The sequence below is a fragment of the Gekko japonicus genome, unplaced genomic scaffold, assembly GCF_001447785.1.
Source record: "Gekko japonicus isolate JY-2015 unplaced genomic scaffold, Gekko_japonicus_V1.1 scaffold105, whole genome shotgun sequence".
In the NCBI taxonomy this organism is placed as follows: Eukaryota; Metazoa; Chordata; class Lepidosauria; order Squamata; family Gekkonidae; genus Gekko; species Gekko japonicus.
This window is the reverse complement of record NW_015167532.1, coordinates 1815739-1833062: the sequence shown is the minus strand read 5'-3', so window position 1 is coordinate 1833062 and position 17324 is coordinate 1815739. Positions and strand designations below refer to the sequence as shown.

At 47.8% G+C, this 17324-nt stretch overlaps 1 protein-coding gene across 1 annotated transcript in view; it reads left to right on the top strand.

The window, feature by feature from the left end:
• CNPY1 (canopy FGF signaling regulator 1) overlaps positions 1-17324 on the top strand; it is a 51474-nt gene that overhangs the window by 16502 nt on the left and 17648 nt on the right. The window contains exon 2 of the mRNA XM_015413438.1: positions 1097-1212. Within this exon, the coding sequence (XP_015268924.1) occupies positions 1097-1212 (116 nt within the window). The remainder of the gene's footprint in view (positions 1-1096; positions 1213-17324) is intronic.

The following is a 17324-nucleotide window of genomic DNA, read 5'->3' as shown; positions in this document are numbered from 1 at the left end:
GTACAGAGGGAGAAGGGAAGTGATGGGAAGGAAGGAAGCCTTGCGAGGAGCATTCTGGGTAACAGGGACAACTGCAGGAGTGGACAAAGGAATGGGCATCTACCCCTATGCCAGCTCTCTATTGCCCTCCCTGGAGACACCAAAGTCTGTACTAGCATTAAGCGACATTGCACAGTTTGTTTCTTCTAACAAGTTCTCCTTTTCTAACGGCCTTCGAGCAGAGGCTGGACTGCCATCTGTGAAGGATACTCTCCCTTTGGATCTCTTGCACGGAGGGTTGGACTAGATAGGCCCTTAGAAAGGCCCTTCCAACTCTAGTACTGGGATCAGAGTGGTCCTGAAGCAAAATATTAAAAATACTACTTTAATAATCCAAGTAGCCCTGTCTCATGTCTCAAACAAGGTTTTCAGAAGTTTTCAGGCCTTAAACATACTGACTCTGGATACTCTGACCCCCACCTTTTCCTGTTGTTTTTCACCTAAAGGCTTGTGGTTTTGAATTTCCCCTAAAGGCCTTTTCCTCTGCAAAGCGTGATCTGTTTAGCTAACTGTTGTTATCTCTGTCCTACTTGTGTCTGTGGCTAAGCTTCACAGATGCAAAGCATAAGCAGTTGTAACCGCAAGCAAAAGAGAATGCACATCCAAGATGTCTCCTTTGATAAGGAAGGTGTTGGTATATGGTTAAAAACTTTCCACTGCTTGATGCTTGTGACGTATGATTAAAACTTGTATATAACTTTTGTGACTGCAAAGCTTGGGGTCTGGCTTTTTTATAACACCTTGGTGTTAAGCTAAGAACAGGTGCCTAATAAAGCTCTCCTCTTGAAGAAAGAATCTGTGTGGTCTCATATCTGGACAAAACTCTTCTCTCCCCGTGCTACAGTCCCTGTAGTCTAGGCAGCTGTCCCTTCCTCCATGGGGCATGAGAGGGCCCCACTCCCCCAGTTGCTATGACCCAAAACTGAGAACATAAGAACCTGCCATTTGGCTGGGACCTAACTGGCCCTCTGCAAAATGCGCGTCCCGTGTTTTCTGGTGTGATTTCGGTGGCGGTGATGATGTGTCCATTTCTATTTTTGTGTTTTCTTCACTGCAGCTTGCAAGGCCCTTGCGGACGAGCTGACGTACGATATTAAGAAAATCGGTCCAAAGAGGACTGTGAATTCAGGGACATTTCGACTAAACCCTGATGGCACGCGAGGGAAGAAAAAGGTAAGAGGGAGAAACACGGCAAGACGTAATTGCTGGGGTGTGCAATTACCAACCACTTATCCAAACAGCGGTTGGTCTCTTAATCTCCTAACCTTTTCCTGGGGAAGGCCAGCCGCCACTAAATTGCTTCTCTTTCCTCTGGGACCCAAAGTAATCTGTGAGCTTGAAATAGAGGTATTTTTTCTCCTTTTCCTTTACTTTTTGGGGAGGGGGGAGGTTTAAATGTTGACAATGAAGTCGTCTTCTGTTGCAATACTGTGTGGAAGCAAAGTGAATCGCAGCGATGCGAGATGTTCAGACATAGGCAGGGAAATGGCGGGCGAGAAGGACTCTCACTTTTGGGGAGCCGGTTCCCAGGTTACTTTGGGGCGGCTTTCCCCACATGTGGGAGTCATCGACTTAGACATGCCAATCACGCCACTGTGCAATCTATATTATTTATTCTGCTCATTCAGTTCATTTTACTCTTGCGGAATGCTGGTTTGGCATTCCCTAGCTAGTTCCTTTCTGTTTCTTGACAGCTTCAACCACACACATACTTGACCATGTGTGCCTGCTTGCCCACTCCCCCCCCCAGCAGCCTCCTGCCTTCCCTCCCTGACACCAGTTGTTCGTGGGCTGGGTAAGAGCCCTGGAGATGCCGGTCCCAGCCCCTGGCTTGTATGTTTGACACTCCTGCTATATGGTGTTACCATAGAGTTTCTAGAGCATCAACTGACGTTTGGTGTCATGTCTTGGTTTTTACCTGGACGTGATGTTATCCTTTTGCTCACATCATTTCTGCCCCCCACTGTTTATTCTGCTGGCCCAAGAAGTTAGAGTGGATCTGAGATTTCAGGCCAGAAGCAGGCATATGGGCTTGATCCAGCAGTCCATGGTAGCTGAATTTGTTGTTTGAGGGAAAGCAGGAAAGTGACTTGCCATTGACTTCCTTCTAGTCTAAGGCATGCCCTGGCCTGGATAGCCCAGCCTAGCCCAATCTCATCAGATCTCGGAAGCTAAACAGGGCTGGATCTGGTTAGTATTTGGATGGGAGACCACCAAGGAAGCCCAGAGTCATGACATGGAGCCAGTCAATGGCAAACCGCCTCTGCCTCAAAAACTCTAAGGGGTCACCCTAACTTGGCTATGACTTGAGTGGGGGGAAGTCTAAGGCCCAGGTGGTTTGCCATTGCCTGCCTCTGCAAAGCAACCCTGGACGTCCTTGGTGGTCTCCCATTCAAATACTCACCAGGGCTGCCCCCGCTTAGCTTCCGAGATCTGATGAGATCAGGCTCTCCATAAAGGATGCTGCTGAATACTGCTGGAAAATGCAGGAAGGCACCTCACCGTCAAACCACTACCTCTTGGTGCAGTGGTTAAGAGCATGGACTCTGATCTGGGAGAACCAGGTTTGATTCCCCACTCCTTCACATGCAGCTGCTGGTATGACCTTGGGTCAGTCACAAGTTCTCTCAGAGCTCTCAAGGGCAGTTCTCAAAAGAGGAGTTCTCAAAAGAGCTCTCTCAGCCCCACCTACCTCACAGGGTGTCTGTTGTGGGGAGGGGAACGAAAAGGGATTGTAAGCTGCTCTGAGACTCCTCCAGGTAGTGAAGGGCGGGGTATAAATCCAATCTCCTCCTCCTCCTCCTCCTCCTCCTCTTCTGCTGCTGCCGCCACCTTGCCTAAATTGCAGTCTGTATTGGGTAGGAAGAAAGCTGGTGGATTGGAAAGAGTTAAGAGAAGGACTGTGCTCAAAACGAAGGAGTTCATACATTTTATATATATGCCTAAAGTGTAGATCTAACGTGTTCCTGACAGGTATCTGTGCAGTTCCTTCCTAAAACATGCTGTAATGGGTATGTGATGACTCCTGTGGGCAAGGTACTGTCAGGGGGAATCTCATCATGGAGACAGATCAGTTCGTCGCAGTGACAGTGAAGCTGAAAGGTGTATCGGCAGAATGGGGCAGACAGCAGTCCTCTAAAATGGGAAGTTCTGCGCTTCAGTTGTATGACCTCATCTACCCCCCTCCCCAAATCTGAACAGATTGCCCAAAGTGACATTCAGGATCTGCTTGGGATTCAGCCCTGGAATGAAGCTTCTCCTTGGGCCTAGTTCCTGCCACATCCACGGAAGATAGATCGGGCTGCCAGCTCTGGGTTGGGGAATACCTGGAGATTTGAGGGATGGAACCTGAGGAGGGCGGGGTTTGGGGAGGGGAGGGACTTCAGTGGAGTACAATGCCCCAGAGTCCACCTTCCAAGGCGGCCATTTTCTCCGGGTGAACTGATCTCTGCTGGCTGGAGATCAGCTGCAATCCCAAATCTCCAGCCAACACCTGGAGGTTGGCAGCCCCACTGGATGATGAGGCTAGGCACAGGACGGAGAGACAAGTGGGGTGGATGGTGACCAGATAGGGTTGCCAAGTGAGAATTGAGCCGCAACGGGGGACTCCCGGCTTGCGGCTGGAGAGCGCGCCCGCTGCATCCATGTCACCCGGAAGTGATGCGGGCACGCTGGGGGCGGGGCCTCGACCATCTGAGGAAAAACCATAGAGTTTTCCCTCAGGTGACGTGCACGTCAGGGTGGAGTTCCCCCCGGGGCCCGATCCGCCAGCGGCGGGGAACAGGCCTCTGGGGTGGGAGTTTCCCCGCCCCCTCCGGGGGGACTTGGCAAGCCTATGACCAGAGAGTGGGTTTTGTGAAAGCTGGCTTTGAACTATCTGGTCAAGAGAGGCCTGCCTGGCCCCCTCCTTGTTAATGGCTGCTGAAAACAGCCCTTTTTTCAAGGGCTTTAAACTGTGGTTGCTTGGGCTTGGTGACTCTTGGGCTTAGGAATTTCACTGCTGATGACTCTGACTGGTACCTTGGGCCTCGTCTCCTGCTACCTCGGTGGCTTTGTTTTGCTGGCACTGTTTTACGTTTTCGTCATTCTGGGGCCTCCTGCGTGTCAGAAGGCAGGACAAGGTGCAGTATTTTCAATAAGAAAGGAAGTCTGTGGTAAGTAGAGTTTCCCTGTTGCGCAGGCCTAAGAGTAAGCCTGACCTGCCAAGCTCTGACTGGAGGCTGGGCCTACTCTGTCCTATTGATACTCCAGATGCTTCTTTTAAGAAAGGGAGGGTCCTCAAGCTAGAAAGAGGTGGTCCTCAGGGATGGTCTTTGACAATGAATAGTGTGGTATAGTCGTTGTCGAACTAGTATCTGGAAGACTGAGGTTCGAATCCCCACTCATGCCACGGAAGCTCGCTGGGTGACCTGGGGCCAGTCACACTCTCTCAGCCTATCCTATCTCACAGGGTTGTTGTGAGGATAAAATGGAGGAAAGTACAATGATATAAGCCGTATTGGGTCCCTATTCGGGAGAAAGGTGGAGTATAAATTAAACAAATAAATAAATTACCCTCAGGCTAAACTATTCATCTGAAAAGGTTGCGACTTGGGGTCCTCTTATCACCTTTTGTCACCCATGTCTACCTTCCTCTCCCCTCTCCCTCACATCTCAGGTCTGATTCACATGTCCCAGAGAGCAGCTATTTTCCACTGGGGAAACCTACATGTACTGATGGCTATACGTAACTTTATCTAACAAGGCAAATAGGAAACACACACACACACACACAGTCCGTTCTTATTGAGAAAACAGGTGCGGGGGAGGCTGAAACCTTGAGTGGGGCCTGGAGATCTTTCAGTATTACCACTGATCCCGAGACTACAGAGATCAGTTCCCCTGGAGGAAATGGCTGCTTTGGAGGGTTGGAGGGACTCTGTGGCATTATGCCCGGCTGAGGACCCTCCCCAGGCTCCACCCCAAATCTCCTGGAATTTCCCAAACCAGAGTTAGCAACGCTGAAACACCTACTAGGGTCCTGATCCAAATTGGGCCCCGTGTGCCTTGGGACTTGAGTTCCGAGCATGGAACTCTGGATGTACATTTCATACAAAGACCTTGTGACTGATACGTGTCTGTGATGTGTACTGCGTAATGTGTGAATTGGCCCCTGAGACAATTGCAAACCTGTAAGCAGGGTTTGTTCATAACTTCATGATTATGAAGTGTGTGGTCCTTTATGTGTTTTATAAATAACCATCATGTCAACATCATCCTCATCATCCATCGTCATTAGTATCCCCCATGCTTCCCTCCTTTCCAACTCCAATGTGATGTAGTGGTTAAAACGTTGGGCCGGGATCTGGAAGACTCAGGTTCAGATCCCCACTGGGCCATGCAAGCTAGCTGGGTGACCTTGGGCCAGTCACACATTCTCAGCCTAACCAGCCTCACCGGGTTGTGGTGAGAATAAAATGGATGAGAGGAGAATGAGGTAAGCTGCTTTGGGGGAAGGTAAGGTTTACACGAAGTAAATAAATACATTCTCAATTTCTCCTCCTAAAAGTATAAACAACAAGAAATGCGAGATTCTTTGTTGTGTATTATTCTATACCGTGCTGTTCTCAACCTTGCAATTGGGTTTCACTGCATCGTTTGTACTGTATAGGGTTGCCAGCTCCCCCCCGGCCACCGGCAGGGGGGTGGGGGGGGGGGTTCGGGTTGCCAGCTCCACGTTGGGGCCTGAGGACAGGGACCTCAGTGAGACACAGTGCCATGGAGTCCACCGTCCAAAGCATCCATTTGCTCCAAGGGAACTGATCTCCCTAGTCTGGAGATGAGCTGTAATTCTGGGAGATCCCCAAGTCCCTCCTGGAGGTTGGCATCCATAGCTAGTGTACTGTCCAGGTTGCATTTTTAAATGATTTTATATTATCATCATGTTATTGTTTTTTAACTGTGCAATCCACCTTGAATCTCAGTGAGAAAGACAGACTATAACGGAACTAACCAAACAGAAATAACACACGCCACTTGGGGTCCAGGCGTGAGCCAGTGGTAAGTCATACCTCCCCTGTTGAAGACCGACGAGCTAAATCTTGCCTAGCATCTTTCAGATTTTAGACCCATTGCAGGCTGGTGGCTGGGCCTTCCGAGCTGAGCAAAGGGTACTTTCAAGGTCAAGTTGCCAATGGATTGGCCACTACTGCCCACTAGTGGTGAAAATGACAATTCACTTTGATGCAGTTTGAGTCCAGGGGCACCTTTAAGACCAGAAAAGTCTCATTCGAGGTATAAGCTTTTGTGCACACATGCCTCCCTGACAACCAGTATCCCATGAACAAAACTCTGTTGATCTTCAAGGTGCCCCTGGACTCAAACTTCGTCCTGCTGCTTCAGATCAACATGGCTGCCCCACCTGGATCTATATTCACTTTGATGTTCATATTCAGTTCTCAGTCTTTACACATGTAAAGGAGATACATCTTAAAACTGAAGCCCAGAATTTCCATACAGTGTGCTTTGTTTGCCTTTTCATTATATATTCATATATTGGTATCTGAGTGTTCCTTAACCTAATTGTTGTTGTTGTTGTTGTTAACATTTTTGGATTTTATTATTGCATGAACTGGGAAGGAGCAACAAAAGGAAAAAGGATCCAGCCACTGATTAATCACAAGCAGAAGCAGGTTAATAATATAAAAGAACTTTCAGGCACACATGACAGCATCCAAGGGTAACGAGATACCAAACCAAATCAGCTCAGATTAATTCCGCTTGCATTTCGACAAGCAGCATATTTTGTGTTTCATGAAGTACGAGCAGTTGCTGAACACTCAAAATGTACAAAACCCAACCCTCGCGGGAGACATTGGTATGAAAACAGAGGCAGGTCAGGAGCATCTGAGTCCAGGTATTTACTGAAAACAATGAACATCTGAGTCTGATGGGGAAACAGGAAAACCGCTGGGCATTTTGAGCTCCACCATCCACTGGGTGTAGCCTTCCCAAAGGGCTTCCTTTGAATTTCAGCATTTCTTGCTTTGGGCAAGCCAATTTCCCCCCTTAATAGCAGATACCCTTTAATATTTTCTAATTGCTCATTACAGGCCAGGCCATAGCCCCCTGAGGATCCCGGGATCTCTCCCTTTTTAAAAGGTCATCTTGGCCTTGCTATTTAATGCAGGCTTCCCAGGCCACAGTAGGGCTGCCAACTTCCAGGTGGTGGCTGGAGATCTCCTGCTATTACAACTGATCTCCCCTCCCCAAACCCCGCCCTCCTCAGACTCCACCCCCCAAATCTCCAAGTATTTCCCAGCCTGGAGCTGGCAACCCTAGGTCACAGCAATGCGGGGTGTCTCTTTATCATCCCATTTCTGTGGCATACATCGTTCTGCCTTCCTCCGTGCTGTCCTCACAACAACCCTGTGAGGCAGGCTAGAGTGACCCTCCCAGAATCACGAAGTCAACTTCATGGTTTAGTAGGGCCTCTCCAGTTCTGTTCCAGCACTCTAACTACCATGGATTGTATCCGTGAGTGGAAAGGAAAATGTACCTGGCATAATTCCACTAGTGCAAGCAGTAGTGCAACAGCTGCAAAACTGCAAAAAAAAGCTTGGTGTAGTGGTTAAGTGCATGGACTCTAATCTGGGAGAACCAGGTTTGATCCCCCACTCCTCCAATTGCAGCTGCTGGATGACCTTGGGCAAGCCGTAGTTCTGTCAGAGCTGTTCTTGAAAGAGCAGTTCTTGAAAGAGCTCTCTCAGCCCCACCTACCTCACAGGGTGTCTGTTGTGGGGAGGGGGAGGAGTTTGTAAGCCACTCTGAGACTCCAAGTGAAGGGCGGGGTATAAATCCAATCTCTTCTCTTCTACTTAAATATAATTTTTAAGGAAAGATATGGAGGAAGGGAATCTGTAACAGATGGTTCATTTCATTTCCTTTGGTTTTGAAATCGTTATCAGAGGAAACATCTTGTTGGTGATGTCTTGTGCATGCAGAAAAGGTAGCAAGGATACAGTTGCTTTCATTTAACATGAGGAGACAGAGAGGAGAAGTTCTGCTTGCACAAGGACTCTTTGCACGTGTGGACATTTCCCGTGGGGTTCAACTGTGTCCAACCCATGTGATTTTCTGTGGGGTGGTTCAAAGGATGACATTGCTTGTGGCCGGGCAGAGCCTGATCAATCACCATACTGGTTGTCAGGGAGGCATGTCTTGCACCGAGGAAATAATCTCGTGATTGTGGAGATGTCCCACCCCCCCCACTTCCAGCTCATGGATTGGTTTGCTTTGGTGAGCGATCCGAACCTGTTTGCTTGGCAAGCGACTTCCTCCACTGTGCCTCTTGGGGGCACACCGCAGATGGAACTGGCAAGAAGGCTGGAGGATGGCTGGACCTGGGGTCCTGCTGCCTTATCATGTTGGCTTTTCAATTCCTTCCAACTTTATCTCTGGGAGCCTGACCATCTTCTAGCCCCAAGGTGGAACAGACTCTTGAGTCAAGACATTTCGGCTGTTTGCATTCAGCCAGTAAAGCCACCCAACAGGCACCTGAGTTGTCCCTATTTATCATGGACAGTTCCTGAGCCTTTCCCGGGTGGGGGGAATAATTATTTCCTATCTTGTGTTTTTTTTTATTATTTTGTCGATGCCTTCTTAAAAAGCTTGCAGTGTGCTGTCGTGCATCATGGTCTCCCAACCCCTCCTCTGGTGTCTGGAAGTTAAATCTAAGTCTGGAAGCAGAAGCATTGTGTCTCCGGTGCCTTCTTTGCCATCAGCTGACTTCTGCTGATGCTGTCAGGCAGTGGCCCCCAATGTGGTGCCCGTTAAGTATTTTCAGAACGTGGGCAGGGCCAGGTGGGGCTGTTGGCACTCTGGCAGCAGCTGCCACCACAACACAGGGATCTTCATGGGATGACTGAAGGCAAACTGCGGCAGCCATTTTGTGGTGGCGCCCGCCACACACTGTCAGAATTCCAAGGTGCCCGCAGGCTGCAAAGGCTGGGGACCCTTGAAGTAGGGGTTTCAAGGCAAGGGGTTTGCCATAGGCTGCCTCTGCGTAGTGACTCCGGTATGCCTTGGTGGTCTCCCGAATACTGGCGAGGGATGACCCTGCTAGGGTTGCCATCTCCCTTGTGGGGCCAGGGGATCCCCTGATCTCATGGGCCCCAATCCACCACCGACTAGCTGGCTGGCAGGGGAAGCCCCACCCCCAAACAGCAGCATTCTGGGAGGACACCGCTGATGCAGTGACAGCACCAGTACTGACATGAACATGCTGGGGCCGTCACACAGTGACACTCTAGTACTCCGGGGGGAACTCTATGGTTACCATAAAGGTTTCCCCCCCCCATAATGCTAGAGCATCACTGTGTGACAGCCCTAGCATGATGACATCACTACTGGTGACATCATCATACTGCATGTGCTTTCTGTGCATGGCAGAAAAATCCAGACCATAGAGTTTTCCCTCGGATGATCGTAGCCCCGCCCCCAGCATGCCCATTGTCACCCGCATCACTTCCGGGTGACGTGCACGTCGGGGTGGAGTTTCCCCCGGGGCCCGATCCACCGGTGGCAGGGAACGGGCCTCTGGGGCGAGGGTTTCCCCGCCCCCCGGGGGGACTTGGCAAGCCTAACCCAGAGGCTAATCTGAAAACATTTTATATTACCATTTTGCATTGTCACAACAACTGTATAATGTATGCAGAACTGTATAATAGCAGTAATACAGTATTACAATTATCAAGACCGACTACTCAGATCTCATGTGCTTCTCAGGGCATATGCACACTATAGGGCTTAAAACTGGTTTCACAGTCAGCTGTTTTTCGCAGAGAACCCTGGGAATTGTAGTTCTGCAAAAGGGAATTCAGTCTTTGTGATGAATCCATCCATTTAAAAATGTCTTGAGGGCAGCTCAGTGGACCAGGTGATCTTGTTTGCCCTCATGTCCCTTTGCAAGTCCTGAAACAACCATGTTTTGGCATTGGAAAAGGCCTGGGGGGGGGTGTGTGACAAGATCACCCGGTCCTGCTGCACATTGGGACCTTGCCCCAACTGTGTCAACATTCAGAACAAGAAAACAACAAAGAACCACTATAAGAAAGGCTATTTGCACAGTTTGGTGTAGTGGTTAGGAGCGCGGACTCTAATCTGGGAGAGTCGAGTTTGATTCCCCACTCCTCCACATGCAGCTGCTGGTGTGTCCTTGGGTCAGTCACAAGTTGTTTCAGAGCTGTTCTCTCAAGGGCAGTTCTCCGGAGAGTTGTCTCAGCCCCACCTACCTCACAGGGTTAGTGGGGAGGGGGAGGGAAAGGAGTTTGTAAGATGCTCTGAGACTCCTTTGGGTAGTGAAGGGAAAGGAAGGGAAAGGAGCTTGTAAGCTGCTCTGAGACTCCTTTGGGTAGTGAAGGGTGGGGTATAAATTCAATCTCTTCCTCTCTCTTTTTCTCTTCCTAACTGAAAATGCGCAACTTAACATTACTGATCATTGACATGTTGATTAATGATCCATGAAGATTTCATTTTCTTTTTCGAAGATCCGTGTTTGGTTCCATACTGAGCCACATTCGGCTCTCTAGAGCCATCGGTTTGCAGACCCTGGGTCCTGAAGGATGTCCCATGAAGCTACCTTTGAACCAAACCTTTGGTCTGTCTATTCTGCCAGTGACTCTCCAGGATTTCAAGCAGAGGTCTTTCACATCACCTCCTACTTGATACTTCTATCTGGAAATGCCAGGGATCGAACCTGGGACCTTCTGCATGCAAAGCTGATGCTCTGCCGCTGAGCTGCAGCCATATATCACAGTCAGTGACACTGAAAGGCACTTAAAGGTCCAGAAGAACCAAAAGGAACAGACTCCCCCTTTGTGGTGAAGGTCATCCTGCAGAGCTTCTGTCCCCATAGCTGAGCCGAAAGCCAGTTTGAAAAGCGTCTGGATAATCTGTATCATTCAGACACCCCTGAAGTCGAGTTACAGACACTGACTTGGGTGGCTTACACAGAAAAGGCAGCTTTGACATTGAGCCATAGTTACTAAATCTGGCGGGTCCAAATATATATTTTTGAACTGAAAGTCTTAGGAGAGCTTCCGTTATGGTCTTGGCAGTAGGAGGCTCCTATCACGAGGCGCTGATCATTTGCCCCCATTTGCTGTGTCAACACTTCCTTGGCAGATTTAATTATATGATAAATGCACAGCTGGGAATGCCATGTTTTTCTCATAATGTGACCAAAAAAAAATTGTTAGATTGGCATTTGAGGTTTGAAATTTTATTTCTCCCTGCATGGGGGAATAATTTTATTTCTTTGTATTTTATGCCGTCTTTATTGTAATTGGTTTTGTTGGTGGAGGAGCTACGTGGTCGTCTATGTAAGACTGTTGCTTACTCATCCTTGAGCAACCCGTGGCTTTGGAAAGATGAAGGATACATCATCATCATCATCATCATCATCATCATCATCATCATCATCATCATCATCATCTAATATAAATCCAGCCCTGGGGGGGAAGGGGGGGGGAAAGAAACTCAACCCGAAATCAGCTACGAACCGAGAGGGTCAAGCTACAAACTATATTATACAAGCATACAAAATGTTTTTTAGGGTATACACATAACTAAAACATACAGGGGTTAAAAGAAATAGACTACTACCTTGATGGAAGTGACACACATCCTGACTAATGGAATCTTTGACACCAGAATAATCTGAAAAATTGATATGGCTACTATTTAGAACCTACAATTTATGGCCTACAATACAAACTTGTTGCAATTGCAAATGCAAAAGCATATAAGAAAACAACATCTGGTCATTTTTGGATGTGTGTCATTGTAATATAAAGAATATTGACCACTGAGGAAGGCCCGAAGGGGCCGAAATGCGTCTGGTCCTTAGGTCAAAAGATTTTACCCATCAACTGTATTTGTATAATAACTAACTTGGTTGTACAAGCTTTTTAAGTCTGAAACTTAGACTATTTCTTTTAACTGCTGTATGTTTTAGTTATGTGTACACCCTAATAAACATTTTGTATTTTTGTATAATATAGTTTGTCGCTTGAAAAAAGTAGTAACCTTATGGAGGCATGCAGAATGTAATTATATTAAATTATGTAGGAATGAGGCCTCATCTTTTGGGCACATGTTGTAATAGTGAGGGTGGAGAGGTGAACCATTGATGCATTGTTCAGAGTTGTCTGTCTGTGGCTTGAGAGTTGCAAACATCGCAGGAAGGAGAAAATAAGGGTAGCCATGTGCTTTCTGTAGTTGAACTGGTTAGGGTCAGTGTTCCCTCTAAGCTGAGTTAGTGTGAGCTAGCTCACAGTTTTTTAGCCTCTAGCTCACACATTTTTGTCTCAGCTCAGGAAGGAGGGCTCCAGAGCAAACTAATTTATGCAGTAGCCAAACCGCTTGCTCACAACTTTAATGCCGGTAGCTCATAAAGTAGAATTTTTGTTCACAAGACTCCACAGCTAAGAGAGAGCATTGGTTAGGGTTGTCAGCTATGATTTGGGGGTGGAATGGAGCCTGGAGATTTGGGGGTGGAGCTTGGGGAGGGTGGGATTTGAGGAGGGGAGGGACCTCAGCAGGGTATATAATGCCATAGGGTCCACCCTCCAAAGCAGCCATTTTCTCCAGGGGAACTAATCTTGGTCGTTTGGAGATCAAATGTAATAGCAGGAGACTTCAAGGTGCCACCTGGAGTTTGGCAACCCTACTACAGATGCCGCCACCAGGATTTCCTGCAGCAAGCGTGGAAGGTACAAATGAAAGACTGACATCCTTAAACACCTGACTGAGCAGCAGCAAGCTCAAACGTGTCCATGCGCTGATTGCTCCCATAATGCATATTTGTGATGAGAACAGTTCAGTATTCTCCCAGAGAATGGATTGTTGTGTAAAATGCAGAGCCATTCAAAAAATGAGCCCGTTCTACGGAAAACCCACTGTAGATGGACTCGTACCCATTTCCTGATGTTCTCTCTCTAGCATACATTCTCCCTCTCCCACTCACCCCCCTCTTTCTTCCCTTCATGAAGTTGTTTTCAGTGTTTAAATCAATCATTAGACGATGTTTATTTCAGCAAAGGACTTAATTCTTGGGGGAAACGGTGCCGGGTCCCCAAAGGCTGTGATAGGAACATGACCTTTGGTACCTGGGAATGGTGTGAAAGGAGCTGCCTTTCCTGACAGCTGTGGTGATAATCCTCTTTGTCTGTCTTAAGTGCTGGCTGATAAGTCTGCACAGAATCCATCGGCCGTATTTATTTCTCCACAAGGTTAAATTACCCCAAAGAGGGGAATATGTGGGGTGGAGGGCGGAATCTGGTTCATAATGTGTTTATTTTTTAGAGGAAATTTAATCATGGTTAAAAATATATATATCAGTGGGAGGCTCGTTTAAATTGTTTACAGGCCTGCTTTACAAAAAGGGGGAAGGGTAGGGATGCCACCCTCCAGGTGGGGCCTGGGGATCCCCCAGAATCACAGCTCATCTCCAAACTGCAGAGATCAGTCCCCCTGGAGAAAACGGCTGCTTTGGAGGGTGGGCTCTGTGGCATCATACCCCACTGAGGACCCTGTCCTCCCCAGGCTCCACCCCCAAATCTCCAGAAAATTCCCAACCTAGGCCTGGCAACACTACCCCCCCCTATCCCCCGCCAGTGGCCTGGGTGGCACCTGGCAACCCTAGTAAGGGGTATCGCGTAGGTAGGGTTGCCAGGTCTTACCTGACTACCAGCAGGGGGCTCCACCCTGGGTTGCTGGATCTTCTGGACGTGACATCATCGCACCAGGCATGTCGCACGGGGTATGCTCTAGCATTTGGCAAAAAATTCTATGGTCACCATAGAGTGAGGTGGCTCTTTGGGGTGGGGCTCCCCCTGCTGGGCAGCTGGCCACTGGTGGGTTGGGGGCCCCCAAAAGCAGAGGAAACCCTGCCCCCATCAGGGGGATGGCAACCCTGCATGTAGGAAGTTATGGCACACCATGGCTCAGATCCAAAGGGTTCTGCATGCACCAATCTTCAGCCATTTTCATTCTGGCCCCTGACATCCCTTTCTCCTCCAAATTTGCTCCTGGAAGTATGATGACCCTCCCATTTTTGTGGGAGAAGGACTGAGGGACTCACCTGCACATATAGCTAAGTTGTACATTCTATTGTAGGAACAGTAGATAGTGTAGAAGACTTCTCTGTCTAGGATTACCAGCCCCCCCCAGTGGAGGCGGGGGATGTGCTGCCACCTGGCCCTTCCCCACCCCTGTTGCTGATCAGCTGGCCAGCAGAGGGATTTACCAGGACAGGGAGGGAGGCCCAGGTTACGTCACCATAATGTGGCGATGTCACTTCCAGATTAAATTTTTTATTAAAGAAAGAATAACAAATAACAGAGAAATAAAAGAACAAAGAAGTGAGAAGAACTGTATAAAATAAAAAGAGGTTTCTGATTTTCTCTGGGACAAATATAAGTATAATTACTAAATGTTTTCTTATTCTATGTTTACAAAAAAAAACCCTCTCTCTTTTTTCTATTGTCCAAATTCCGTATTCATCAAATCCACAAATCATCAAGCATTGTGCACCAGAAGTGACATCATCATGTCTCAGCATTGCTCTGGTATTTGGGTAAAAACTCTATGGAAGAAGCCACTTTTACCATAGAGTTTTTGCCCAAATACCAGAGTGTTGCCATGACAGCACAATGTGATGACATCACTTCCAGTGTACGTCAGACGTGATGTCGCTGTGTCACCATCAATGTAGCCTGGGCCTCCCTCCCGCTCCTGGTACGTCTCCCCCATCCCCTGCGGTTGCCAGCAGTGACCCGGCAGCCCTATTTCTGTCGAATCGTGGAGAGAGAGGGCCACTTGAGGGGAGTGGACAAACTTGGCCGTAGTTCATCAAAAATAGTACACAAGGGTTGTTGTTGTTTAAAAAAAAAAAGACAAAATCCATTATAAATTATCATGATTTTAAGATCTTCCCAGATATCTCTTATTACTATTTTCTTTGAGGGGAACAATTTCAGAATAAAATATTAGAGAATAAATTTCTGTCTGCTGACTGCTTGGAATTTGAGATTTTGGGTCGAAATGAACTCTTGATCACAGTCACCAAGCTGTGCAGGTTATCCACCATTTGTGAGATATTTCTAGTGCACTTTTTAATGTTCAGCCCCAGACTAGAATGTAAACTTGGCGCCGCCTGCACTGCAGAGGGGTACCCTTGGCCAGGGGCACAAGTGATGTGTATTCCCTCTTCTTTCATGCCTTGTTCTGTCACCTGAAGCACATTTCCAGCCTTCCAGAAGGGCATTAAATGGCAGCGCGCACTGTGGTGTGCTTTATTGTACACCTCTCTCACCCTCTCTCCCCCTCTCTCAGGCTAGCATAGAAGGATAGATGAATGGGGGTCATGCGCCAAGTCCCCTGCAGTTAACCATTATTTTGGGTGAATAAAGGATGGTTAAGGTTGAGTGGAATGTCAGCAAACCTTTCATCCTCTTTCCTTTCAGCTGTCTGTGTTCTTACCCACAAGCCATACAAAATTTCCTGGCCTGGTTTTCACAGATGTGGCCAGCTGGCTCCTTCTGCATAATGTCTGTGAGTTTCTTGGCTAGGGGCTGAATGTCTTTGGTCTCCACATCTGCACGGATGTAATACTAGGATCCTTCTATCCTGATGTGGTCAACTTAGTTTCAAGCTTTGTAAGCAACAACCAGTGAGTGTACCATCCAGAACACAAACATAATGATAGTGTTAACAGCATTCAATTTGGACAGCAGTGACTTCTTAGGGAAATGGAGCCAGTTCCCCAGTTCCCATGCACGGGGTGCCTGATTTAGATCAAGACTGTGGCTCATGTAGAAAAGGGGGTTTCAGCCTCCCCCCTCGTGCTATTTGACCCATTGGTGAGATCCATAACCCATGTCTAAATATTACACTGGGTGGGGACCCCAGAGTGAACCTGGGTGCTCTGTTATGGGTGAATCAGCCATTAAGTCAGGGATAAAGTCTGTTAGAATCTGGCAGGTTATAGTCATATCTCTTTAGGGACCGGGTGCTGCCTGATAGGTCTGAGAATGAAGACTGGCTTTTACTCATTTCAGGCTGGCTTTTACTCATTTTTCAACCATCAGCTGACAGAATGGGGGGGGGGGTTTGGTTAATCGAATAAAATAATAGATGACTGACAACTGAACTTGCAACAATTATGCTCTTTCCAGAGATGCAGCACCTGTGTGGCATAAAAACATGGGAGGAACAAAACAGCAGAGCAGAAAGCTAGTTGTAGAAGTTACAGATGCCGGAACACCCACCGGGTCGGCTCATGTGCTGTTCACCAAGCACAAACAGGAAGCCAGTTTTTTGATGAACCTTTTCATGTGTTCATCAACCTGTTTGTGTCTGTTTGGCAGGTTGTTTCAGCTATTCCTTCCTCACAGTACGGTACAGTGTAATGACCTTTTTGTACCTGTGCATTGGAGTTCTGCTCCAGTTTGGTGTAGTGGTTAAGTGCGCGGACTCTAATCTGGGAGAACTGGGTTTGATTCCTCCACTTGCAGCTGCTGGATGACCTTGGGCAAGCCATAGCTCTGTCAGAGCTGTTCTTAAAAGAGCAGTCCTCGAAAGAGCTCTCTCAGCCCCACCTACCTCACAGGGTGTCTGTTGTGGGGAGGGGAAGGGAAAGGAGTTTGTAAGCTGCTCCAAGATTCCAAGTGAAGGGCGGGGTATAAATCCAATCGCCGCTGCTGCTGCTGCTGCTGCTGCTGCTGCTGCTGCTGCTTCTTCTTCTTCTTCTTCTTCTTCTTCTTCTTCTTCTTCTTCTTCTTCTTCTTCTTCTCCTTGCAGTGCCATTCCTCCATTCAGCAGGCAGTCGTTTATATAGTCAGTTAAATAATTCATGACATATAAAGCAGCTGTAAATAATAGCAGTGGTGTTTTTTTTAAGTCTCACCTTTCAGCATTTGTACTAGTCATCTTTAGTGGCGTTGATAGCTGCCATTCTGTTTGGATCAGCAGTGTTTTTGCCCATGTGCAGTTTTGCAGAAACCCAGCACAAGCCTGTTCTGCGGGCGTTCACACTGTTGGCTGCCGAACCAAACAGATTCGGTGATCAGCTCACATCTGATCAACACAACAGTTGATTCGATGGCCGAACATGTTTGCAGCAAATTTCTCAGTATTTGTGGCAGGGATTCATTAACCGAATTGTTCCACTCCTCCTGTGCACAGCTCTGGATCCCTGATTAAATGCTTGTATGCAGGCCCTCTTTACCATATATGGCTGCTAA